This window comes from Martes martes (assembly GCF_963455335.1).
Source record: "Martes martes genome assembly, chromosome: 7".
NCBI lineage: Eukaryota > Metazoa > Chordata > Mammalia > Carnivora > Mustelidae > Martes > Martes martes.
This window is the reverse complement of record NC_137894.1, coordinates 72,483,098-72,510,148: the sequence shown is the minus strand read 5'-3', so window position 1 is coordinate 72,510,148 and position 27,051 is coordinate 72,483,098. Positions and strand designations below refer to the sequence as shown.

At 43.4% G+C, this 27,051-nt stretch overlaps 1 protein-coding gene across 4 annotated transcripts; it reads left to right on the top strand.

The window, feature by feature from the left end:
* The first annotated feature begins 216 nt into the window (after window positions 1-216).
* Window positions 217-10,515, top strand: HAUS4 (HAUS augmin like complex subunit 4). Of its 4 annotated transcripts, none has more exons than XM_080808844.1 (10): window positions 217-430; window positions 2,196-2,281; window positions 4,023-4,165; window positions 4,256-4,387; window positions 5,074-5,208; window positions 6,713-6,809; window positions 8,110-8,255; window positions 8,396-8,526; window positions 9,758-9,826; window positions 9,971-10,515. In XM_080808844.1, the coding sequence occupies exons 2-10, from the start codon at window positions 2,227-2,229 to the stop codon at window positions 10,152-10,154; spliced, it is 1,092 nt and encodes a 363-aa protein (XP_080664970.1). In that variant the 5' UTR covers window positions 217-430; window positions 2,196-2,226; the 3' UTR covers window positions 10,155-10,515. The 4 variants fall into 4 exon arrangements, with proteins under 4 accessions (XP_080664970.1, XP_080664969.1, XP_080664971.1 ...); XM_080808843.1 differs by having other exon boundaries at window positions 334-603; XM_080808845.1 differs by having other exon boundaries at window positions 352-813.
* Window positions 10,516-27,051: the final 16,536 nt, after the last annotated feature.

The following is a 27,051-nucleotide window of genomic DNA, read 5'->3' as shown; positions in this document are numbered from 1 at the left end:
GTTCCTCACTGTAGGCCCTCAATAAATGTGAGCAATCATTACCATTTTTCTCAACATTTGCCCTCAGCATAGGGGTAGGTACTCAGAAAAGGGGGTCAAGAGCCCCTTCCGGCTCACACTCTAAAAGCCGGGTTCCCAGGCGTTGAGGACCCAGGGCTCGCGCTCGGCGCGGGGCGGACCCGCCGTTCCCGCCTCGAGCGTGGCCCCGCCCCTCTTCCCCTCTCTGGAGGACTCGCGCGCACTTCGGGCCTTTCCCCTCCCCCGACCTTCCCGCGCGGTCCTCCCGGGCCTATCTTCCCCCAGCCTCAGCGGCCGGCCCGAGTGAGAGGTTCCGGAGCCCGGGCGTGGTTTCGGTGTCGACGCTTCGGGCCGGCTCGCCCCAGCCGGCTCCGCACGGCCGCGGGAGCTTCAGCTGCCCTCGCGTGTGCAGGTTTGCCTCGGAGAGTCGGCGGGCCGCGCTGAGGGGAGGCGGAGTGCTGGGAGGGTTAGTGCCGGCCCTTGTCCGCTGCGGCCGCCCTCGCCCTTGGGAATCCTTGGCTGCCCAGACGGAAGGGAAGTAGGCGCCGGAGAGCCCGCTCTGCATTTTGATTCATCTCGGGCCCTGTAAGGGTCACATCTTGTGAAAATACCTGTAAAATCAATTTAACGTTCAGTGCAGCGTGTAAAGACAGCTCTAAGAATTTAAAAGACGCCTGAGTCAGAACATTTAAATGCTTGGGTCCCTGTAGCAGCGTTTTAACACGTCTGAGCGCAGAGGGTGGAGAATCGAGCCTGATCGCCGCCTTCGTTCACGCCCTGTAACATTTTAAAAGGGTAAAGAAAGGCACCCCAAGAAAACCCAAGTGGGCAGTTCCCCTAGGGAGGGAAGAACAGCTGATTTTTAAAATTTGTGTTGGTCCTCATTTCAGTGTGCGAAATTTGCCTGGAGAACTTAGGTCAACGATAAACAGAATTGTTAAAACACTGGGCTTAACTAACTAGTGGCTTTTGTTGACAGGTCGATTGTGTTGTTAATTCTTGGTGTCTCAGCCGAGGCAGGATTCGTTACCTCCGTTCTGCAGGTGGAAAAAAGTTTGGCATTAAAAAAAAAAACAAAAAAAAACCCCAACAACGTTTCCCTTAAATTCACCAAGAAGGAACTGCAGAGCTGCAAATTAAGTCTTAGCATTCCGACTCCTCATCTGTGTTCCCCTCTGCGAAGTTGCAAAATAAATGAGTACTTACTTTGATGCTACTCATAAAACGAGGGAGTAAACCAAATGTTCTGTGAACTTAAAGTGTTAAATCATAATAACCTTCGATGTCTTGTGCTTTGGGAGACTCAGCTGCCCTTTGGAGTTGATATCTTACAGAGAGGAGTGGGTGGAGCAAAAAAAAAAAAAAAAAAAAAGAGGAAAATCACCTCAAGGGAAAAATTTAGTCTCCAGAGTCCACAAAGTGCCCACCTTTGCTTCCCCTTTGTGTTGATGTCATACTTTTCAGTGTACTCCGTGTTCTGGCAAAACACCTGACAGCTCCCATCCCAGCCTCAGCTGCATTAACCACACTTTTGCCTTGCTCTTGGTACTGACCTTTCTGTCAGTCTTCTTGTCATGCTCTTTCCTTCAGGTGCTCCCTACTAATGCTGTTATGTGAAAAGCAGTTGTTGTTCAAGTGTGGAATGATTTGTCACTCCTGAAGGATGATTCTAGAGTTAATGATCAAAAACTACCAACAGATTTTAGATGAAAGGACAAGTTAAAGAAGCTCAAGAAACTATTTTGTGGAATTTGATAGTGGAGTTATTTGACTGGGGGGAAAAAAGCGGACATTGGACACCCCCCCCCCCTTTCCGCAGTTCACTCATAACTGGAAAGCAGCAGCTCAGGTTTAACTTAGACATAATGTTGAGGGGAGGGGAGCATCCTTCTGTTTAGTGAATTGGAAAATTTTCTTTCCGAAGGAGGCTCCTTTTTTGACAGCTTGGAACAAGTGGAAACGTTTATGTGCTTAGAATGCAAATTGTTTTGCCACTTACAAGTCTGCCCTTAAAACTTATAGAGGAGCTTGGGACCCAGGGTGTGTGATATAGTCTCTCCCTGTAAGAGGCTTCCCTGTGGTTCCTCCCCAGGTTGCAGACAACAGAAATGTGAACCCAAGGTAGTTTTTTTGAAGAAGCCACCCAACTTACTCACTTCTTGTTCTCGTTCACTCAGTTCCACACATTAAGAATTTCGAGAAAATCAGATGGCATCCGGGGATTTCTGCTTACCCGGAGAAGGGATGGAAATACTCCAACAAGGTAAGGAGGCCATTTGAAGGAAGTTTGATGACTTACCCAGAGAGGTCAGAGCCAAATTCTTGCTTTCTATAATAAAAAGGATTTATAAAGTTCACCAGTATGGTTTGTCACATGAAATCCGAAGTTTCTGGGGAAACTAGGATACATGAAGAATCTTGGACACTCTCTTATTAGAAAACAGACCACACCGGCTCCTGTTAAGTACTGTTAAGTACTCACCTGTGCAGTAGACTAAAAACTCAAGTTGCTTCCGTGCTGTGTCAGCAGGCATAACCTGAAGAGAAGAGTGGCCAGCAAACTCTGTGAAGGCTTCCTTCCTACCTGGGTCTTGAATTTTCTCATATCTTGTACTCCCAAATCTCAGTTCCTTACGTATCTTGAATTCTTCCCCTATCTCAAACCCTTTCTATATCTTGACTCCTTCTGTATCTTGAATTCTTTCCCTATCTCAAAGCCTTTCTATATCTTGAATCCTTCAAGAACTTGAATCTTCTATATTTTGAACATTGCCATGTTGATCTTTCAGTGCCTGAGGGGGAGAAAAAAGAGAGAGTTCTTATTTTCTTTCTTTTTTTTTTTTTAAAGATTTTATTTATTTATTTGACAGAGAGAGATCACAGTAGACAGAGAGGCAGGCAGAGAGAGAGGGAGAGAGGGAACCAGGCTCCCTGCCGAGCAGAGAGCCCGACGCGGGACTTGATCCCAGGACCCCGAGATCATGACCCGAGCTGAAGGCAGCGGCTCAACCCACTGAGCCACCCAGGCGCCCGAGTTCTTATTTTTCCAAAAGGACTTTCTCATGGTCCAAAGAATGAAAGTTTGATTGTTTGGTAAGTAGAAATGAAACAGAAGACCACAGCAGAAAGCATGTAGGAATAAGAGATGGAAAGAGAGGCCCTTGGGCTGATGGAATAACCACAGGATCCCAATTTCTTGCACTTTTTCTCATGTGTGTGCTGCTCTGAATCCACTTGGGTTAATCAGCTCTCTTTACACTAAGAATTTGGTTCAGGGGGCTCCTGGGTGGCTCAGTTGGTTAGGCAACTGCCTTCGGCCCGGGTCATGATCCTGGAGTTTTGGGATCGAGTCCCACATCGGGCTCCCTGCTCAGCAGGGAGTCTGCTTCTCCCACTGACCTCTCCCCTCTCATGCTCTCTCTCTCTCTCTCTCTCTCAAATAAATAAACAAAATCTTAAAAAAAAAAAAAAAGAATTTAGTTCAGTTTTTTAGTTAGTCCTGAGTATACCTTCTTGCAGTCTTGCTTATGCAACTAGAGAACACAGCCAAAGTTGGAACTTTACCTTTGGGTTTTTTTTCCCCCTTCCTCAAGAATTCTAGTTATTCTGTGTGAATGAGACATTTGGAGTACTATGGTGACCCCTACTAAAAGGTTCCTTTTTCCTGATTGTCTCTGTCTATTACTTTCCAAATATACTTCATTTTCTAAGCTCTTGGTTTCATTAGTGACTCGTTCCCTAATTCTTCATTAATATCTTTATGTGCATGTGTTTGTGTGTATATATAGGTGCTTGTTACCTTTGACTATTGCCTCGAGTTTTTTGGGTTTTTGTTTTTTTTTTTAACATTTCGTTATATTTCGAAAACTTCCCTACCAAAAAGCTAGAGGTTTTTGGAAGTGAGTATTAAGCTAAGAGTGATACTCAATTAATATAATGATATCTTCTTTGCTTTTTTTTTTTTTTTTAATTTCTTTTGCCCCTGTGGGGGACATCCCATGAAGTATGCAGCAAACAGCTTCCTCCTTGTAACTTGAGTGAAGAGGACCTGTTACGGAACCCACACTTCAGCAAACTGCTGCTGGGTCTGTCACAGCACATGGATGAGAGTGGCTTAAGCCTCACCCTGGCAAAGGAACAGGCGCAGGTAAGAGCCCTGGGAGGAGGGATGAGAGGAGAAAGGAAAAATCTTTCAAGAGAGAAAGAGGTTCCTACCTGGGATTTTTTGGTTTCCTAGGCATGGAAGGAAGTTCGACTCCATAAGACAATATGGCTGAGGTCTGAGATTTTACAGAGGGTCATTCAAGAGCTGCTTGTGGACTACTATGTGAAGACACAAGACACAAATTTAACTTTGGACGACAAAAAGGTGAAGCAGGAGAGATGCAGTAGGGGGTGCTTACCAGCTGCAGGAATGACCAAGCCAACTATGGCTTCACCTCATTGTATGCTCTGGGGGAAATAGGAGCTTCGAGTAATAGTTATCAAAGAAGAAATGGACCCGGGGGTCCTGGCTGCCTCGGTGGGTAGAGCTTGTGACTCTTGATCTTAGGGTTGTGAGTTCAAACCCCACATTGGGTGTAGAGATTACTTAAAGATTTTATTTATTTATTTGACAGACAGAGATCACAAGTAGGCAGAGAGGCAGGCAGAGAGAGAGGAGGAGGAGGAAGCAGGCTCCCTGCTGAGCAGAGAGCCTGATGCGGGACTCGATCCCAGGACCCTGGAATCATGACCTGAGCCGAAGGCAGAGGCTTTAACCCACTGAGCCACCCAGGCGCCCCAAGTGTAGAGATTACTTAAAACACAAAATCTTTTAAAAGAAGAAGAAATAAACTGTGTGTCTATTGTAGTTATTTTGTAGTTATAGCAGAAGAGGTGGGTGTGTTGTCAAGAGTTTTGAAAAGAAAGATTGACAGGAGAAGGCACTGGCAGCTGAAGGGGATAACATGTTTGAGGACTTTGAAAATGTGTGAAGAAGTGGTTTATGAGGATGGAGGAGGTGGAGTGGGAGAAGTTGTATAGTAACTTCTTTTGTTTTTTATTCTCTCTCAGTTTCACGAGACTCTTGAACAGCGGCTACTCGTGACTGAACTGACACGACTCTTGGGTCCCAGCCGGGAGAGGGATATGCCTCCACTGCTGGGGCTGGAGAAGGCGGACCTTCTGGAGCTCATGCCCCCCTCAGAGGTGGGGGGTGAGCAGATACTGGGATCAAAAAAGTGAAATGGCTTAATTTCTCCCATATATTTAAACGTTTTTTTGTTACACTTTATTGTTTTTGTAAAAATGATACACATTCGTGTGGGCCAAACTCAAATAAATAAGAAAAATGTTAGAAGAAAGTAAAAGCTGAAATTCTACATTTAGAAATAAATACAGTATATCATATACAGCTCAGCATAAATGGTATTGTAGCCTCTATGCTTGTATAGTGAACGTAATCTGTTTTCACTTAATATATTTGGGACTTTTTTCAAGTCAATAAATAAATGTAAATAAGATGATAACTTCTAACACATACTTAACACAGTGCCAGGCACATGTCTGTGCTCAGTGTTCTTATATCATCAGTTTATTTTTTAAATTATTTATTTATTTATTTGAGAGAGAGAGTACAAATGAGGGGAGAGGCAGAGGGAGAGAGAATCCCAAGCCAACTCCCTGCTGAGCATGGAGCTGACTCAGGGCTCAGTCTCACGACCCTGAGATTATGACCTGAGCTGAAATCGAAAGTCAGATGCTTGGGCACCTGGCTGGCTCAGTTGGTTAAGCAACTGCCTTCGGCTCAGGTCATGATCCCAGAATCCCGGGATTGAGTCGCGCATGGGGCTCCCAGCTCCATGGGGAGTCTGCTTCTCCTTCTGACCTTCTCCCCTCTCATGCTCGCTCTCACTCTCTCTCTCTCTCAAATAAATAAATGAAATCTTAAAAAAAAAAAAAGTCAGATGCTCAACCAACTGAGCCACCCAGGTGCCTCTATATCATTAGTTTAAATCACTGATAGGATTCCATTGTATGGGGGCACCTGGCTGGCTCAGTGAGTAGAGCTTGCAGCTCTTGATCTCAGGGTGATGAGCTTGTGCCGCACATCGGGGGAGGGGGTACAGATTACATTAAAAAAAAAAGTATTCCATTGTATAGATGTAGCATAGTTTGCTTAACCTTAATGACAGATATAGTTGTTTCCACATTTTTGCACTTAGAAACCACACTGATAGTAACAGACTCGTTCATAGGTGTATTTGCCTCTGTATGATTACTGGTCAGAGGATATATACATTAAACATGTTGGTACGTATTGCCAGTTCCCCACCTTTTCTTTCTTTTTTTTTTAAAGATTTTATTTATTTATTGATATGACACAGAGGCAGAGAGAGAGAAAGATCACAAGTAGGCAGAGAGGCAGGCAGAGAGGGGGGAAGCAGACTCCCTGCTGAGCAGAGAGCCTGATGGTGGGGCTCGATCCCAGGACCCTGAGATCATGACCTGAGCCGAAGGCAGAGGCTTAACCCACTGAGCCACCCAAGCGCCCCAACATGGGGTCTTGACCATCATTTTATTCTTTGCAAATTTGATAGGCCAATAAAAATGAATCTCCCTGTTGTCTCTTGATGCATTTTTGTTGGTTATCATTGAGAGTGTTACCATCATTGAGAGTGTTGCATCTCTCTTTTTGCTTCTGCGGCTCTAGGATTTTGTGTGGATGAGAGCTCGGCTCCCACTGGAAGTGGAGGAGCAGCTCAAAAAGAAATGTTTCACCCTACTCTGCTACCATGACCCCAATTCAGGTAAGGGCTGGCACTCTGCTCTGTTCACAACAGACCTTTAGGGTCCCTGGTCTGCTCTTCTGCAAATAATGCTTTGAATTTTAGATTTGGGACAGAAGCTAGGAAGCACTGGAGATGCTTATTTGTTTGCTTCCTTGCTGGTAGAATACAGGCAAGGAATTGTGTGAGAACTTTTATTCAGCAAGGTACCAAGTGTCCTCTTACTGCAGGGACGGCTGAGTTCATTCGTCTCTAGAGAATTGGAATGGAATAGGGAAGAAAGTTCAGGCTAATAGGTATTCCCTTTATCTTCATTTCTATGCCTTAAGAATGAAGGGCCAAATCTGGACTTAAAGGTAGGAGTGAGGGGCACGAGGCTGGCTCAGTTGGAAAAGCATGTGACTCTTGATCTCGGGATCATGGGTTTGAGTACCATGTGGGGTGTAGAGATTATTTAAATTAAAAAAATAAAAAATAAGGGTAAGAGTGAAGAGAATTTTATGAGAACTAGGCCATTTTAATAGGACACCAGGAGAAAACCTAAAGAGAATTTGTAGGCCTAAATATGGGATAGTGCGCTGAAAAATAGCCTCAGAAGGGCAATAGCAATTCGGGTTTTCCTGTCTAGTCTTCTGTCTGTCTGTCTCTCTCTCTCTCTTTTTAAGATTTTTATTTATTGGGGCACCTGGGTGGCTCTGTGGGTTAAGCCTCTGCCTTCGGCTCAGGTCAGGATCTCAGGGTCCTGGGATCAAGCCCCGCACGCACGGGCTCTCTGCTCAGTGGGGAGCCTGCTTCCCCCTCTCTCTCTCTGCCTGCCTCTCTGCCTACTTATGATCTCTCTCTATCAAATAAATAAATAAAATATAAAAAAAAATAGAAATCTTGGGGCACCTGGGTGGCTCAGTGGGTTAAAGCCTCTGCCTTCGGCCAGGTCATGATCCCAGGGTCCTAGGATTGAGCCCTGCATCGGGCTCTCTGCTCAGCGGGGAGCCTGCTTCCCCTTCTCTCTCTGCCTGCGTCTCTGCCTACTTGTGATCTCTGTCTGTCAAATAAATAAATAAATAAAATCTTAAAAAAAAAAAACCTTTAAAAAATTTTATTTATTTGAGGGAGAGAGAGAGTGAGCGAGGGAGCAAGAGAGAAAGCACAAGTGGTGGTGGGGGAGAAGCAGCAGAGGAAGAGGGAGAAGCAGGTGCCCCATCGAGCAGGGAGCCCGATGTGGGGCTCAATCCCAGGACCCTGAAATCATGACCTGAGCCAAAGGCAGACACTTAACTGACTGAGCCACCCAGGTGCCCCAGTCCTCTGTCTCTTTGCCCAGATTCAGATGGTGAAACCTTGAAGGCAGCAAAGGTGTGGAAACTGGCAGAGGTCCTAGTGGGTGAGAAGCAGCAGTGCCAGGATGCCAAGAGCCAGCAGAAGGAGCAGATGGTGCTGCTTGAGAAGAAGAGTGCCACCTATTCCCAGGTTTGTCAGGGGACTGGGATAGCCCCCTCTGTCTTTTATCCTGGCCCTAGAGACTCTTTTGGGGGAGCCAAAGAGTTTTGATCTGCCTTCTTTTCTACTGACTTGTGGTTTTGCCTTCTCCCTGCCTCCTGGGGGCTCAGGTGCTTCTGCGCTGCCTTGCCTTGCTACAGAGGCTCCTTCAGGAGCACCGGCTGAAGACTCAGTCCGAGCTGGACCGCATCAATGCCCAGTACCTAGAGATCAAGTGCACTGCCATGATCCTTAAGCTGAGGTGAGCTGTATGACCCTTGTGGGTCTCAGGAACTCTGTCTCACATACCAACGCATCCAACCCTCTCCCTCAACTCTCTTTCCTGTCTGCCATGCCTAGCATCCTATGGTCTTTGGTTAATGCCACACAGCAGTGGTAGCCACTGGATTACCCAGAAGTGTCCAACATTTATTTATTTATTTGTTTGTTTGTTTGTTTTGGGACTCCTGGGTAGCTCAGTCGATTAAACGTCTGCCTTCAGCTCAGGTCATGATTCCGGTGCCCTGGGATCGAGTCCCACATTAGGCTCCTTGCTCAGGAGGGAGCCTGCTTCTCCCTCTGCCTGTGGCTCCCCCTGTTTGCGTGCTCTCTCTCTGTCTGGGAAATAAATGAATAAAATATTTAAAAAAAAAGATTTATTTATTTTGAGGGGCACCTGGGTGGCTCAGTTGTTAAACGTCTGCCTTAGGCTCAGGTCATGATCCCAGGATCCTGGGATTGAGCCCCGCATCAGGCTCCCTGCTCAGCGGGAAGCCTGCTTCTCCCTCTCCCACTCCCCCTACTTGTGTTCCTTCTCTCACTGTCTCTTTCTCTATCAAATAAATAAATAAAATCTTTTTTTTAATGAATAAATAAAAAGAGAGTCTCAGTTAAAACAAAAGATTTATTTATTTTGAGAGAGCTCAAAAGCATGCGTGGTGGGAAGGAGCAGAAGGAGAGGGAGAGAGTCCCAAGCAGACTCAGCACTGAACATAGAGCCCAACTATGGGTTCTATCCCACAATGCTGAGATCACGACCTGAGCCAAAACCAAGAGTCAGATACTCGACTGACTATGCCACCCAGATACCCCCATTCAACATTCTTGAATCTTCTTTTATTTTTAAATTTTATTTATGTATTTATTTTAGAGAGGGAGCATGCCAGTGGGTGGTTGGGGAGGGGGAGGAAGGAGCAAAGGGAGAGGGACAAACAGACCCTGGGCTGAGTGCAACTTGGAGCTGGGTCTCACCACCCTAAGCCAGAATCAAGAGTCGGACTCTCAACCGACTAAGCCACCAAGGTGCCCCTTGAGTCTTATTTTAAAGCCTGAAGTAGGTGCTTTCTTGTGAGATACGTTACTCAGGAATTCAGAGGGATCTTGCTTTTCCTGTCCCTGCTTAGCACACGTCTTGACCACGGGCAGGTACCGTGTCCTGTTCCTAACTCTGCTGCCATCAGGGACCCTCAGCATTTCTTTCTTCCCTCTGTCAGGATGGAGGAGCTAAAGATCTTGTCCGACACTTACACTGCTGAGAAAGTGGAAGTTCATCGTCTCATTAGGTGAGAACTCCCAAGGGCCTGGTCCTGCTGCTCAGGGCTGGTCCCACACTCTCCACACCCGTTCATGTTAACGTGTTCACGTTCTTGTCTGCTTGCTGAGGAGCCAGATCCTTACGTTGTATCTTCTGTTCCCTGGGCATATAGGGACCGTTTGGAGGGGGCCATTCGCCTACAAGAGCAGGACATGGAGAAGTCCCGACAGGTCCTGAGCACCTACGAGGTCCTTGGGGAGGAGTTTGACAGGCTGGTAAAAGAGTACACTTGCCTCAAGCAGGCAACTGAGAACAAGCGCTGGGCCCTCCGGGAGTTTAACAAGGCCTGCCGCTGACCGCTGTCTCTCGGGGGGTCCAGAGGTGGACTTCCATACGGGTGTGGCCTCCCCCTCCTCTTGCTGAAAAGACCACCTCCACCTCAGGCCCACTTTCACTCCGGGAGTGTGGGGACGCTTGCTTGAAACACTGCAGTGGGCTAGGCACCATCCTGGTTTTTCTTCCTTGTTTACAGTGACTGAGTCTCTTCTGGGAAGTGGAGCAGATTTATATAATTTTGTGTGCAACTATTTGTCAGTGTCGGCCCTGTGTTATATTTGATTATCTCCTGAATAAAGTGATGATGCTTCCTTCAGGCACAGATGAAAGAAGAACATCAAAGACTAGGTGGGTGAGGAGGGGAGCTGAGTGGATCCAGACAAACAAATGTGTAATGCTTACGCTAAGAGTTGGAGGTGGGAGTACCGGCCTGCCTGCCCAGAGTCTTAGAGGCCTCATTCTTGGAGAGCAGACATGGATTAAATCTGGGCTTGCTTTCGAAGAACTGTTATATCCCAAGGACGGCTGGACACCACGGTGGATAGGGGTAGGGGATGATTCTGTCACCAAGGCTCTCAGTGGGGTGGTTAGCATAAAGCAGCAGGGCATCTAGCCCTGTTACGGGGAAGGACACAAGCCACTTGTATTCCTGGTCCCTGCTGGTGTGATTTGAGGGTCACTTTTTTCTCTGAAAGCAGACAGTGGGAAGAGATCACTCCAAGGAACCAAGTTTCCCAGTCCACTTAGCTTAGAGCAAGGCAGGGCCCTGATGGCATCAAAGTCAGAAACTGAGAACAGAAGGAGAAGACCTCCACCCTTACTTAGAAGAGCTTCTTAAACTACCTTTTTTTTTTTTTTTTTAAGATTTTATTTATTTATCTGGTAGAAAGACAGTGAGAGAGGAAACACAAGCAGGGGCAGTGGGAGAGGGAGAAGCAGGTTTCCTGCAGAGCAGAGAGCCCGATGTGGGGCTTCATCCCCAGGACCCCGGGATCATGACCTGAGCTGAAGGCAGATGCTTAACGACTGAGCCTAAGATTTTATTTTTAAGTAATCTCTATACCCAGGGTTCGAACTGAGCCACCCAGATGCCCCTCAAACTACTTTCAAGGGAGACTGTCTTGAGGTGTTCTGCTACAATAAATAATGATGGTCTTGGATTGGTTCATAGAAAAAATTAAGGTCTTTAACATAATTTAGATTTTTTTATATAAATGGTACTTACTGCCATTTATCTACAAGGAAATGTTGGCCTATATGAAATTCACAAATCACAAACAGATTAATGGAGAAAGTCAGAAATAGTCAATATTGCTTGGTTTTATACTTTTTCTTTTCCCCAGAAAAGTGGGCTAGTTTCAAACTTACAGAAAAATTAAAAGAAAACACCAGTATAGTCTTAGCAACTAAACACCAGCATAGTTTTAGCAACCCAGATTCAACAATTATAAACATTTTGCCTTTTTTTTCTCTCTCTCTCTCCCTCCTCCCATACAAACTGATAGATAGTTATACAGACTTTTTTCTTTCAGAGCCATTGTGTATAGTAAGTTACAGATGTGATATATCATTCCTTAATTACTTAAGCAGGCAACTCTTTCTTTTCTTTTCTTTTCTTTTTTTTTAACATGTAATGTATTATTTGCCGCTGGGGTACAGGTCTGTGAATCCTCAGGCTTACACATTTCACAGCACACACCATAGCATATATCCTCTCCAATGTCCATAACCCAACCACCCTGTCCCTCCCACGCCCCCCCCCCCAGTAACCCTCAGTTTGTTTCCTGAGATTTAGAGTCTCTAATGGTTTGTCTCCCTCCCAATCCCATCTTGTTTTATTTTTTCCTTCCCTACCCACCACAACCCCTGCCCTACCTCTCAAATTCCTCATATTAGAGAGATCATATGATAATTGTCTTTCTCTGATTGACTTTTTCACTCAGCATAATACCCTCTAGTTCCATTCACGTCGTTGCAAATGGCAAGATTTCATTTCTTTTGATGGCTGCATAGTATTCCATTGTATATATATACCACACCTTCTTTATCCATTCTTCTCTTGATGGACATCTTGGCTCTTTCCATAGTTTAGCTATTGTGGACATTGCTGCTATAAACATTTGGGTGCACATGCCCCTTTGGATCACTACATTTGTATCTTTAGGGTAAATACCCAGTAGTGTGATTGCTAGGTCGTAGGGTAGCTCTATTTTCAACTTTTTGAGGAACCTCCATGCTGTTTTCCAGGGTGGCTGCACCAGCTTGCAGTGTAGGAGGGTTCCCCTTTCTCCGCATCCTCGCCAGCATCTATCGTTTCCTGACTTGTTACTTTTAGCCATTCTGACTGCTGTGAAGTGGTATCTCACTGTGGTTTTGATTTGTATTTCCCTGATGCTGAGTGATGTGGAGCACTTTTTCGTGTGTCTGTTGGCTATCTGGATGTCTTCTTTGCAGAAATGTCCATGTCTTCTGCCCATTTCTTGATTGGATTATTTGTTCTTTGGGTGTTGAGTTTGATAAGTTCTTTATAGATTTTGGATACTAGCCCTTTATCTGATACGTATTTATGAATATCTTCTCCCATTCTGTCAGTTGTCTTTTGGTTTTGTTAACTGTTTCCTTTGCTGTGCAAAAGCTTTTGATCTTGATGAAATCCCAACAGTTCATTTTTTAGCAGGCAACTTTTAAAAATAAGGGCATTCCTTTGTATAACTAATAAAATTATTATACCTAAAATTAATAATTTCATAATATCTATTATCTAGGTCATATTAAAATTTTCCTAATTTGTTTTCTTGGTCTAGGGTCCATTGAAGGTCTGGGTATTACATTTGGATGTTAGATTTGTTTTTTCTGTGTGTGGCTTTTTTGTTTGTTTGTTTTTAAAAATTTATTTATTTATTTATTTGACAATGAGAGAGCACAAGCAGGGGGAGCAGGAGAGGTTCAAAGCACACTCCTCTCTGAGCAGGGAGCCTGATGTGGGGCTTGATCCCAAGACCCTGAGATCACTACCAAGCCAAAATCAAAATGCTTAACTGGCAGACACTTAACCAAATGAGCCACCCAGGCACCCATGTTTTGTTTTGTTTTTTTTATTTTTTAATTTTTTTAATTTAATTTTATTTTTTTTTAAAGATTTTATTTATTTATTTGACAGATATCACAAGTATGCAGAGAGGCAGGCAGAGACAGAGAGGAGGAAGCAGGCTCCCCGCTGAGCAGAGAGCCCCATGTGGGGTTCGATCCCAGGACCCTGAGATCACGACCTGAGCCGAAGGCAGAGGCTCAACCCACTGAGCCACCCAGGCACCCCTGTTTTGTTTTTTTTTAATACGCTCTGTGCCAAATGTGGAGCTTGAACTCATGACCCCAAGATTGAGAATCATATGCTTTACCAACTGAGGCGGCCAGGTGCCCCTGGATATTAGGTTTCTTTAATCTCTTTTAAAATAGAACATTCCTCCTACCATTTATTTATTTTTGCGGAGTGGGGAGGAGCAGAGAGAGAATCCCAAGCAGGTTGCATGCCGAGCACAGAGCTGATGTGGGGTTTGATCCCACAACCCTTCGATCATGACCTGAGCTAAAATCAAGAGTTGGACACTCAATTGACTGAGCCACCCAGGTACCCCACCTAAATTTTTTTTTTTTAAGATTTTATTTATTTATCTGACAGAGATCATAAGTAGGCAGAGAGGCAGGCAGAGAGAGAGGAGGAAGCAGGCTCCCCGCTGAGCAGAGAGCCCGATGTGGGGCTCGATCCCAGGTCCTGGGATCATGACCCCAGCTGAAGGCAGAGTCAACCCACTGAGCCACCCAGGCACCCCATAAATTTTTTTTTTTTAATTGAAAGTGGTTTTTTAAAAAATCCAGTCTGGTTAATTTGTAGAATGTTCTATTGTCCAGTTGTTTCCAGTGGTGGTGAACTTGATCTCCTATTCTGTCCAATATAGTAGCCACTAGCCACATGTAGCTTTTTAAATTCAAATTTAAGTTAATTAAAATGAAAATTAAAATTCAGTAGGTTGGTGGTTACTGTATTGAGTGGTGCAAATATAGAACAATTTACATCATTATAGAAAGTTCTAGAGCACCTGGGTGGGTCAGTTGTTGGGCTTCTGCCTTCAGCTCAGGTCATGGTCCCAAAGTCCTGGGATTGAACCCCATATGGGGCTCCCTGCTCTGTGGGAAGCCTGCTTCTCCCTTTCCCACTCCCCCTGCTTGTGTTCCCTCTCTTGCTGTCTCTCTGTTAAATGAATAAATAAAATCTTTTAAAAAATTTTTAAAAAAGAAAAGTAAGTTCTAGGGGCTTCCAGCTGGTTCAGTTGGTAGAGCACATGACTCTTGATCTTGGGGTCATGAGTTCAAGCTCCATGTTGGGTTAGAGATAACTTAATAAATAAATACTAAAAATAAACCAACTATTAAAAAGAAAGTTCTTGGGGCACCTGGGTGGCTCAGTGGGTTAAAGCCTCTGCCTTTGGCTCAGGTCATGGTCCCAGGGTCCTGGGATCGAGTCCCACATCGGGCTCTCTGCTTGGCAGGGAGCCTGCTTCCCTTCCTCCCTCTCTGCCTGCCTCTCTGCCTACTTGTGATCTCTGTCAATTAAATAAAATCTTTTAAAAAAAAAAGTTCTATTGGACAGTGCTAGAAGCCTACATTTCCTGTAAACTGGAAGTAGGTCTACAGGCTTTATTTGATTCAGGTTAAACGTTTTTGCAAAAAATACTTAGTAGATGATATTATGTACTTCACATTATATCACCCTGGAGCCATATCAGGTTGGAATGTCTCACAATTAATTATGCTGAGTTTGATTGCTTGTTCAAGGTGGTAACTGCCAATCTCTCTTATATATAGAATACATTTTCCCTTTGTAGTTAGTAGTATCTAGAGATGAACATCAAAAATCTCAAAATAGTTTTTCCTGATATTTATTATGGCATTCAGCATTTCCTCATTTAATTAGGTACTCATCTTAAACCAAAGTAGGTTTTAGTATTTGAAATAATAAGGATAATAATAAAAAAGAAATGGATCCTGTCCTCAAGGTCTAAAACTTAATAGTAGACACATAAAAACAGTCTAAGAATATAAAGTAATAGGAAGTGCAAATGAATATGGTTGAAAACCAAGAGAAGTGAATCAGGAATTATAAGGTGGAGTCTTAGTAGGGAAGAGAGTTTTAGTTCAGCCTTTAGAATTAAGTTTGGGATGGCATTTTGGAAAAAATGACAAAGACAAAGTAAGGGAAGGGGTAGTGGGGGAAGGTACAGGGATAGAAATGAGTAAATCATGCACCAAGGAAAGCCTTCATCTTAAATAACCAGAATTTGTGAAAAATATCCCATGGCTTCAATCAAATCTCTGGAGACCTGGGGTCTGAGAAATGTTTAGATTTCCAACTACCTGTTGGAAAATGAGAAATCAAAATGGCTTCCAAAGCAATGGTTCCCAGCCCTCGCTCCCTAAATGACATGGAGCTGGACAGCTAGCTGTTCCTCGTGTTTCCCAAAACCCAAATAAGACTGAATATTTGCTTGCAACCGTGCTGCCCAACTATATAAAAAAATATATTTATTGGCTTAACTACAACAAAAATGTGTTTTATAAAAAAGCTCAAACAAAACAAATACATAATAGTAAAAAGTAAAAGATTTACCACACCCCCCTGAGACACACACACACAGCCCTTTACCCCAATCCACTATGCTACAGTAACCAGAGTGATTTGGTGAATATAATGGCAGAGCTTTTACTAAACATTTGCAAACATATGTACAGCAATATTAGCTCATATTGCTGGAGTATGGCTACATCATAATTTAACCATTTCCTTCAGGAGAGATATTTAGATTGTTTCCAGTTTGCCCTACTACAAATTGCTTAATTGAATATCATTGCATCTGTACCTTGCTCCGGTATCTTTGCTTTTTTGGTATTACAGAAAGTGTATTAATTCTAGTAATTTCATGAAAAAGTAGTTACTGAGCTTATGAATATTGCTTGGTAGAAAAAGTATCTCAAAAGTATGCCATGGAGGTGCGAGAAGGGACACAAGAGGTGTTCAGTGCTGCCGGAAGTGGGTTTGTCCTGGTCCTTTCATTCCTCTCACGGTGACAGGAGATGGCAGGAGGTGCCCTTTGTGCGAGCTTTTGGCTATTGTGGAATAGGTGGGAAGGGGAATGGAGAGCCATTGGAGAAGCTGGGTGACAGTGAGAGCTGAATGATAGCGTCTTGGACTTCAGTTGCCCTTGCTCCCCCTCACACTTTTCAGAAAAGGCTTATATTTGCTGCCTGTCCTTTCTTTCATAGGCGTCTCTCTCTTCACTTATCTTTTACCCCATCTGACCAAGAACCCAGTCTTGCTGATTCTTCCTCTATAATGAGAAACAAAATAAATCACCTCCAGAGCTTGGGATAGGATTGTTCTCCATAAGGAAACTCTGGGGCTCTTGGACAAACACAACCTGTTCCCTCAAGGTTCTCAACAAAGGGTGACTATCCAGGTCTCTGGGGCCATGACCCTGCCTTCTTCCTCAGCCAGCACAGAGGAAATCCAGCGCCATCTAGAGGCCAGCCTGATGCTCCCGAAAAGAGAGGGGAATCCCCGAGGTCTAGCCTCTGTGAGGTCCCTCACCCCTGAACAGTCTTTCCACGTTACCCATCTCGAAGGACCTGGGCTAGGTTTTGTTAAAGGAACTGGTAGATTTCCTTATATCTTGAGACAGTGAAAATTTAGGAGTCAACTGATAATGGACAAGATTAGCAATCTTATTTATTTATTTATTTATTTATTTATTTTTTAAGATTTTATTTATTAGAGAGAGAGAGAGAGCGCGCACAGGCACACAGAGTGGCAGGCAGAGGCAGAGGGCGAAGCAGGCTCCCTGCCAAGCAAGGGGCGCGATGTGGGACTTGATCCCAGGACGCTGGGATCATGACCTGAGCCGAAGGCAGCCGCTTAACCAACTGAGCCACCCAGGCGTCCCAAGATTAGCAATCTGTAGAAATAATTTACTGTGAAAAGTGCTTTGTATTCGAGTGGCTGAAGTCTAGCCTAAGTGGCTTTCCTGGTCTAGAAAAATACAACTGAAATTTAGAGAGACCTAAATGTACCAAGCCTGGCTGAAGAAAGAACGTATAATCAAAAGTAAACAATCAGCCTAGAATTTAAAAAAGAGTTATCTAAAGAGCAAGGTCAGGATTCTCCAGAGAAAAAGAACTTATGATTTATATTATATTGTATTATTATTTTTTCTATTTATTGTATTATATAAAATGAGATTTATTTTAAGGAATTGGCTCATGTGATTTTGGGGCTGGCAATTCTGAAATTTGCAGGGTGGGCTATAGGCAGGCCACTCAGGCAGAAAGTGGTTCTTGCTGTCTTGAGACAGAATTTCTTCTTCAGTGGGAAACCTCAGGTTTTGCTCTAAAGGCCTTAAACCGGGGTGCCTGGCTGGCCAGATCAAGAGCATGCAACTCTTGATCTCAGGGTCTTGTTAGGGACCCCATGCTAGGAGCAGAATTTACTTTAAAAAAAAGATAAGAAAAAGAAAAAAGACCTTAAACTGATCGGATGAGACACTTTTGCATAATCAAGAGTACTCTACTTAAAGTCAGCTGATCGTAGATGTTAACCCCATCTACAGAACGTCTTCAGTGCAGCACCTAGATTAGTGTTTGCTTAAATAACTGGGTACTGGGGCACCTGGGTGGTTCAGTTGGTTAAGTGTCTGACTTTGGCTCAAGTCATGATCTTGGGGTCCTGACATGGAGCCCCATGTCAAGCCTCCCTGCCCAGTGGGGAGTCTACTTGTCCCTCTCCTGTGCCCCTCCCCCCTCAAATAAATAAAATCTGGGCTCCTGGGTGGCTTAATTGTTGGGCTTCTGCCTTTGACCCAGGTCATGGTCCCAGAGTCCTGGTCAGTGGGAGGCCTGCTTCTCTGTCTCCCACTCCTGCTTGTGTTCCCTCTCTCGCTGTCTCTGTCAAATAAATAAATAAAATAATTACTTTAAAAATAAATAACTGGGTACTATAGGCTAGCCAAGTTGAAACACATAAATTCACCATCATACAAGTATTCTGGTTTTCTTCTAGCCCTAAACCTGTTTGAAAGAGACACTGAACTGGGGATATAAGTTAGGTTACTGGAGAGAGGGGCTACACTGGGGGCAGGAACAAGGCCTGACTGCAAGCTCTCTTCATAGAACAAGAGCTCTGAAACCTTATTAGGTGCCAGAAAGGATTTCTAAGTACTTTGCGTGTAATAAGTCATTCAATTATCACCGCAAACTTCCGACGTGAGTACTATGACCATCCCCAGCTTACAAATTGGAAAACTAAGTAAGGTGTGGAGAGAGGGGGTAACTGTTGCAATGTCACAAAACTTGAAGAGGCCTGGCATGAACCCATACAGTCTGGTTCCAGAACCTGCTGTCCTGAGACCCTCTGGTACCTTAGGTCCAGGTATGTCTTTTCCAAGCAACATCATGTTTACTGATTTGCTTATCCCGGACTCTGGGAAGAGGATGCCCCACACATCAGATGGACATCCCTTCCACTAGAAAGTGCTATCCTCCCAAGTACATTGACACAATAGTACAGATACTGGGCTCTAGTGAGTGCAGGGAGTTGAAGACACAGGGGACTACTGGCAAACAGAGGCTCTGGGTCTACGAAGCTGGGGCCAGATCCTGAAGACCTCGCCAGTGTCCTCCTGCCACCCTGTGAGGTTGATGGACACCTTTCCTGCCACTGCTCCATCCTATGCAGGTCCTCCTTTAGAGGCCTTACCAAGTGTCCTAACTGTCCCTCCTCTCATATACCTCTGCCGGGCCAATTTTTATGATGATTCTAATTTGCTTTTCATAAGTATTTTGTAATTTTCACTTCGTTTTGTCATTTCTACAAAGAGTCCCCATGGCTTAGCTGTGGATTCAGGTCCTTGAGGTGAAGCTCCACTTTCCAACCTTTACCCCAGTTTTCACTCACCCCTCACCCTCTGCCACCCCCATGGGCTTCCTCACCCCTTCAGGCTTTCCTGTGCTTGTTACAGTTCTATCTACCTGGCAGAACTCTTAGCTCATAAAATCCTAGCATCTCTGAGGCCCACCTCAAGTTCTGCTTCTCCATTGTCATTCCAAGTGGAAATCCCCACAGCTTTGTCACAACTTCTTTAAGGGGCTTGCCATGTGAAATGCTTGAATTTGCATCATAATATTGGGAGATAAGTTTATTGATTTATCTATTTCGAATGGGTATGGTTGTATTCCAATAACACTTTATTTGCAAAAAGCAGGCAGCATGCCAACTTCCAGAGTTTGCTAATGCCTGCCCCAGGACTCTTCTGGCATTGGGAAAAATAGGTCACCCTGACACTTATTTCTTCTCAACTCGTTACCCACCCTCACGCCTCTGCTTCTATGAAGACAGCAGTCTCCTGCATGGGGATGGAGAACAGAAAGCAGATACCACCCATTTCACCTGGTGGTTCTTCCAGGATTACATCAGGGCTCTGATGGGAATGGAGGCCGATGGATAGGGAACCCAATCCAAACCATCTGATTTCTTTTTAAAGTAGTGAGACAGGGTGCACTGGAACATTTTACCCTCGAGAGGGTCAGTGCCCTTGGGAACTCGGGGAGGTATGTTTCATCCTATCTACAGCATCGGAAGTTCTTGGTGGGGGCACCTGGGTGGCTCAGTTGGTTCAGCAACTGCTTTCAGCTTAGGTCATGGTCATGGAGTCATGGGATTGACTCCCACATCAGGCTCCCAGCTCTGTGGGGGAGTCCCCTTCTCCCACTGACCTTCTTCCCTTTCATGCTCTCTCTCAAATAAATAAATAAAATCTTACAAAAAAAAAAAAAAAAGAACTCTTGGAGGGCAGCTGCTAGTAAACCAAGGGTTCTCAATCTTTCTGATCTCAGGACTTCTCTACTCTCAATGATTTTAAAGGACTCCAAAGAGCTCAGTTTATATAAGTTTTATCTGTAGATATTTTTCATATTAAAATAAAAATGGAGGGGCAAAAAAAAAAAAGGAGGGGCGCCTGAGTGGCTCAGTGGGTTGGGCCTCTGCCTTCGGCTCAGGTCACGATCTCAGGCTCCTGGGATTAAGCCTGACATTGGGCTCTCTGCTCAGCAGAGAGCCTGCTTCCCTGTTCCCCCACCTGTCCCCCCCCACCCCGCCTGCCTCTCTGCCTACTTGTGATCTCTACCTGTCAAATAAATAAATAAATAAATCTTTTAAAAAATATCAAAATGGAGGGACACCTGGGTGGCTCAGTCAGTTAAGCATCTGCCTTCGGCTTGGGTCATGATCCCAGGGTCCTGGGATCAAGTTCCAAATCGGGCGCTCTGTTCGGCACGGATCCTGCTTCTCCTTCTACCCGCTGCTCCCCCTGTTTGTACCCTCTCTCTCTCTCTCTCTGACAAACAAAATGAATAAAATCTTTTATTTTTATTTTTAAAAATGTATTTATTTGACAGATCACAAGTGGGCAGAGAGGCAGGCATAGAGAGAGGGAGGGAAACAGGCTCCCCGCTGAGCAGAGAGCCCAATGCGGGGCTCGATTCCAGGACCCTGAGATCATGACCTGAGCTGAAGGCAGAGGCTTAACCCACTGAAGCACCCAGGCACTCCTAAAATAAATAAAATCTTTAAAAAATAATAAAAATGGAGAGAATATCAACAGTGATCAAAAAAATTATTTATTTTTTTAAATTGAGCATTGGAGTTTCTTGAATGTAACCCTTTGCCAAGATGGAGTGATGTAGTATCCAAGTTCCATTAAGTCACAACTGCTTTGATCTTTAAGTATGATCTTGGGGCACCTGGGGGGCTCAGTCGGTTAAGTGTCTGCCTTCGGCTCAGGTCATGGTCTCAGCATCTTAGAATCGAGCCCCACCTCGGCAGGGAGCCTGCTTCTGCCCCTCCTTCTGCCCTACTCCTGCTCCTCTCTCTTTCTCTCAAATAAATCTTCTTGAATATGATCTTCTTAAAAAAATAATAATTTTTTTTCCTTAACTCTTTTTTTTTAAGATTTTATTTATTCATTTGACAGAGAGAGAGACACAGCAAGAGAGGGAACACAAGCAGGGGGAGTGGGAGAGGGAAAACAGGCTTTCCATTGAACAGGGAGCCTGATGTGGGTCTTGATCCTAGGACCCTGGGTTCATGACCCGAGCCGAAGGCAGATGCTTAACAACTAAGCCACCCAGGTGCCTCTTGAATATGTTCTTGACTAGATCTCAAGTTTGTGAACGTAGTACGTAGTCCCTGGTGGCAGACATAGAACCAAAAGGACTTTCTGCATCATGTCAGAGGGGAAAAAACAGTAAATAATGAGTAAGGGCTGAATAGTTTTCTAGTATTCATTGAAGTTCGATTTTCTTCTTCCTATTACAGATAAAATGCCATGTAGTAATATCAAATATATGAATTTTAAGCTTATGTCTTAAGAACAGAAACTTTTTATTCAGAAAAAGTTGAAGATAGGGATGCCTGGGTGGTTCAGTTATTAAGCATCTGCTTTTGGCTCAGGTCATGATCCCAGAGTCCTGGGATGGAGCCCCACATCAGGCTCTCTGCTCAGCGGGGAGCCTGCTCCCCCTCCCCCTGCCTGCCTCTCTGCCTACTTGTGATCTCTGTCAAATAAATAAATAAATAAAATCTTTTAGGGGCACCTGGATGGCTTAGTGGGTTAAAGCCTCTGCCTTCGGTTCAGGTCATGACCCCAGGGTCCTGGGATCGAGCCCTGCATCGGGCTGTCTGCTCAGCAAGGAGCCTGTTTCCTCCTCTCTCTCTCTGCCTGCCTCTCTGCCTACTTGTGATTTCTATCTGTCAAATAAATAAATAAAATCTTTAAAAATAAATAAATAAAATCTTTTAAAAAAATAAAGAAACTAATAAGATATAGAAGGGTCTTAGTTGCCATTGTTAGAGAAAAGCAAAGAAAAAATCCAGGTAATCTAAATTGGACTTTGAATTGTGATTGGATATTTATATATTGAAATGATGTATCTGATATTCCAGACATTCACAATAAACTGAATAAACTGAATATTCTCCCAATCAAAAAAATTAAAACTGAGAAAATTTTAAAGAATTTATTAATTCATTAAAAAAAAAAGCTCATTGCATGTTAGCATAAATAATACATTTTTTAAAAATTTTATTTATTTGAGAGGGACTCCTGGGTTGGTTAAGCCACTGCCTTCGGCTCAGGTCATGATCCCAGGGTCCTGGGATGTAGTCCCGCATCGCATTGGGCTCCTTGCTCAGCGGGGAGCCTGCTTCTGCCTTGCCCTGCTGTTCTCCCTGCTTGTGCTCGCTCTCTTGCTCTCTCTCTCTGACAAATAAATAAATAAAATCTTAAAAAGATATATTTTTTTTATTTGAGAGAGAGAGAGAGAACAAGCAGAGGGGAGGTGCAGAGCGAGAGGGAGAAACAGACTACCTGCCGAGTAGGGAGCCTGATACAGGACTCAGTCCCAGGACCCTGGGATCATGACCTGAGCCAAAGGCAGACACTTAAGCAACTGAGCCACCCAGGCACCCCAAAAATACATTTTGGTAAAAGAAGTATATTTTCTGAAACAAACAAAATTTAACGACAAGAGTAACATTGTTTTTTATTTTTATAAATCTCCTTGATACCTGGTTTAATAGAAGACAAGTGAATTCCTTTATCTTCTTTCTGTGGTGATACATGGCTTTGGTTGAATAAAGAAAACATGGCCTCACACAGACATGTAGGAGATCCTCAAGCACCTCCTGAAAAGGGTCTCAGGGAGCCCCAAGGTCCTTGGACCACATTTTGGGAAAGGTAAAAGAAAAAGCAGTGAGTTGGGAATTAGAAGAACTGGATTCTCCTTCTGGCTCCACCATTTAACAAAAGCATAACTTCATTCAAGATACTTAATCTCAGTTTTCTCATCTACAGAATGGGTATACCAGTAATTCTTCCCCCAGAAGATTATGTCCTGAGGATTAAGTGAGATAATATATTTAAAGTGCCTGGCATAGGGGCACCTGGGTGGCTCAGTGGGTTAAAGCCTCTGCCTTCAACTCAGGTCATGATCCTTGGCTCCTGGGATTGAGCCCTGCATCAGGCTCTCTGCTCAGCAGGGAGCCTGCTTCCCCCCCCCCGCCCCCCCCCCCCGCCTCTCTGCCTACTTGTGATCTCTGTCTGTCAAATAAATAAGTAAAATCTTAAAAATAAATAAATAAATGAAGTGCCTGGCATAGAGATAGGACTGAACAAATACTAGTCTGTGTAGGAGGGCTATTTTAGTGCTTTGAGGTGAGAGTAACTGCTGAAGACGGGGACAGCATTAGGGGCCTGGAGACAGGAACGGGTGGGGTCTTCAACAGAAAGAAGGATCTAAACAAGCCGAAAGCCCAGAGGGCGGGCACAGATCTTATACTGATTTTTTTTTTTTTTTTAAAGATTTTACTTATTTGACAGAGTGAGAGAACACAAGCAGCAGGGAGCTGCAGAGGGAGAGGGAGAAGCAGTCTCTCTGCTGAGCGGAGAGAGAGCCAGACGTGGGGCTTGATCCCAGGACCCTGGGATCATGACCTGGGCCAAAGGCAGATACTTAACTGACTGAGCCACCCAGGCACCTTGGTTTTATACTCATTTTTAAAAATGTCTTCCCTATAATATAAACATGTTTATTACAGAAAATTTGGAAAATACCATTTTTCCCCACATATCAAAGTCATTCTGTATGTACAGTTTGTAATTTGTGTCAGAAGAGCATATCATTGAGCGCCCCTCCATGTTATTAAATTTTCTCTGGCTACATTGATTTTAATGGCTGCTTAAGATTTCATTGCATGGATGATTTATTTAACCATACCTCTATAGGATATCCAACTTGTTGTTTTACATTCTTTGTAATCATAAAAAAATGCTACACTAAGCATTTCTCTTAATTAATCTTTGTCCTAGTTCGTGAAGATTGTCTAGAATAGCTTTCTGGAAGGAAAATTATAGATAATATGCCTTAAGGTTAAGATCAAAGGCTCCAGAGTCAGTTGACCTAAGTTTGCATCCCATCTAAACCCCTTCTTAGGGGGGCAACTCACTTTATCTTTCTAAGACCAAGAGAATAATACCTCCTACCTCACAGAGTTCTTGCGAATGTAGAGTGCTTTTCATAGAATCTGTCACAGAATAAGGGCTCAGTACGCTAGCTGGTTTTATTATTAAAAATCAAATCATATATTTCATCACAAACATGTATATACATATAACTGGTCTGTTTCTGGGCTACTGGTTTAGCTCTTTTAGTCTCTCTATTCTTAAACCAACTGCACATTGTAGCCCTTTATTTATTTATCTACTGCTTATTTCATAAAGGGTTTAAGGTAAAGGGCTTAAAATATAGTCAGTTCCTTCTCCTTTCTCCTCCTTTTTTGAATTTTCTTTGCTTTTCTTGTCTGATTTTTATTACAAATGAACAGTAGAATCATTTTATCAAGTAACAAAAGATTCCATTAGAGTTGTGATTGAATGTTGTAAAAGTGAGAAATTAATTTGGTAAGAATTGACATCTTTATAAGATTTTTTTTTAAAGAACAAGGCTTGTCTCTCCATTTTATTTCTGTCTTTCAGTTTTTCTCTCAGCAAAAGTTTGTAATTTTCTTTATATAGGTTCTTCACATTTTTCAGGAAGGTTCTAGCTAAGTATTTTATAGCGGTGTTCTTGTTATTGTTGTGAATGAGGAAAAAACTAATCACAGTACTGAAGGCTTATTATGTGCAGGGTAGGTTCTCAATGCTTTAGTATTTGTAACTAATTTAAACTTAACTAATCCTGGGGTGCCTGGATGGCTCATTTGTTGAGCACCTGCTTTTGGGTCAGGTCATGATCCCAAGAGTCCTGGGATCCAGCCCCTCATCAGGCTCCCTGCTCTGCTTGCTTCTCCCTCTCCCACGCCTCCACTTGAGTTCCCTCTCTCACTGTCTCTTTCTCTGGATAAAGAAATAAAATCTTAAAAAAAAAAAAAAACCCAAAACTTAACTAATCCTCTTAACAGCTTTATGAGATAAGAACTATTATTTACATTCCCATTTTATTCCCATTTACATTCCCGAGGCCAGAGAGGTTATGTTCATGTAGTTAGTAAGTGGATGAACAGAGCTTTAACCATTTGGCTCCATAGTCCATTATCTTAACTATCATGTTATTGGGATATTTTTATTAATTATGTCTTCTGACTGGTTATTCTCAGCATTTAAAAGGCTACAGATTTGTATTTGTCTTGTATCAAGTGACTTTTCTAAATTCTGTTATTAATTCTCATTTTAAAATTGATTCTCATAGATTCTCTATGTATACAATCATATCATCTGCAAACAGTGATAAATTTGTCTCTCTTTCCAAAAGTTATAACCCTTTTCTAAAATTTCCAGATTCTTCACAATAATACTAAATGACATAGTGATGAGACTAGACATTCTTGTTTTTACATACATTGTTGATGTCATATATATACATACATGCATTTATATATGAAGAATATTAAGACTATTAGGAGAGTTTATAGCAAATGGAATTGATTTGCCATGTTCTGTTTGGTGACTCTTAAAAATGATCAGATGTTTTTCTTGTTTGGTTTATTTCTGATCTTTTATATAAATAAATTTCTTCAGACCTAATCTTAAGTCCCAACATTAAACCCCAATTGATTGTGGTATGTAATTATTATGTTAATATACTGCTGTCTTTTATGTGTTAAACTTAAATATTTTAGGATTTTTACATATATATTCATAAGTGAGATTGGTCTATAGGGTTTTTTTGGGGCAGGGGGCTTCTTCTGACAGGTTTTGCTATTCCATATGTTCAGGCTTTGTAAACAAATCGGGTAATTTTCCATCTTTTCCTGTGTTCCAGAACAGTTTCTACTTTCTATTCATTTTGACAGATAAACACTGTATAATAGAGCTGACAAGGAAGAGAATGCAAATCGGCACAGATTATTTTGCCTCAGTAACTCTGCCACTTTGGTAGCTGCAGGACAGCCTTGATTGTACAGAAGCAATTTGGAGCAGTAGGAGGGTCAAACGGGCCATTATTTTGGTGTTGAAGAGTCTAGCTGGCTGGGCAGGCACAGAGGTGAGTGAAGGGGTGCTGGGGAGGGAGGCAAGTGCTGAGGGAGGAGCTGAGCACCAGAGATGAAAGGAGTGTTTACAATAGGCTGGAGGTGTTTAAACAAGGTCACAAAAACAGGATCAGGTAAAAGAACTGGGCCTGGAGGTGAGGAATGTGAGGGGAAGGGGGTGGAGGGGCAAGGGGAGAATTCTCTGCGAGAGGATACTCTTTCCTTTCCAGAAAAGTTTCCAAGGTTCTGCCTGTTGGTCACTGGCTCCTGTTGGAGAAAGTACATTATTTCTCAAATACCCAGGGTATTCCGTCTGACCTGCCATCTCCCTACCTTTTCATCTCAGCAAAGGCTTGCATCCAGTAGGCGTTCCAGTCAGTGACTTACATGCTTCTGAGCACAAGAGTTCAGCATGGAGGGCAGGGCAGAGGGAGGCTGAACAGAAGACAGACTTCTTCACCAACTCTGACTTTATGAGGTGCTCTATTTCTTTTTCACTCCTTTGCTTCTGCTTCTCTCTGGCTCATATAGGCAGACTCATAGTACCTGCTGTTTCTAGAAGTCACAGGAAAGTGCTGTCGGAAAGGCGGGGAGCAATGCGGTATGGAATTACTGGGAACCATTCAGCATCATGCTTGCCATAGACCTGGGGCCATTTTGAATGGGGAAAAAAAAAAAAGACATCACAGACAAATGAAATTCAGCCCATGTGAAGTTATTTTAAGGCTAGCCAGACATTCCAGGCTCTTTTTGCACAAGTTCTTTCGAAAATTATTTTAACCAATGGC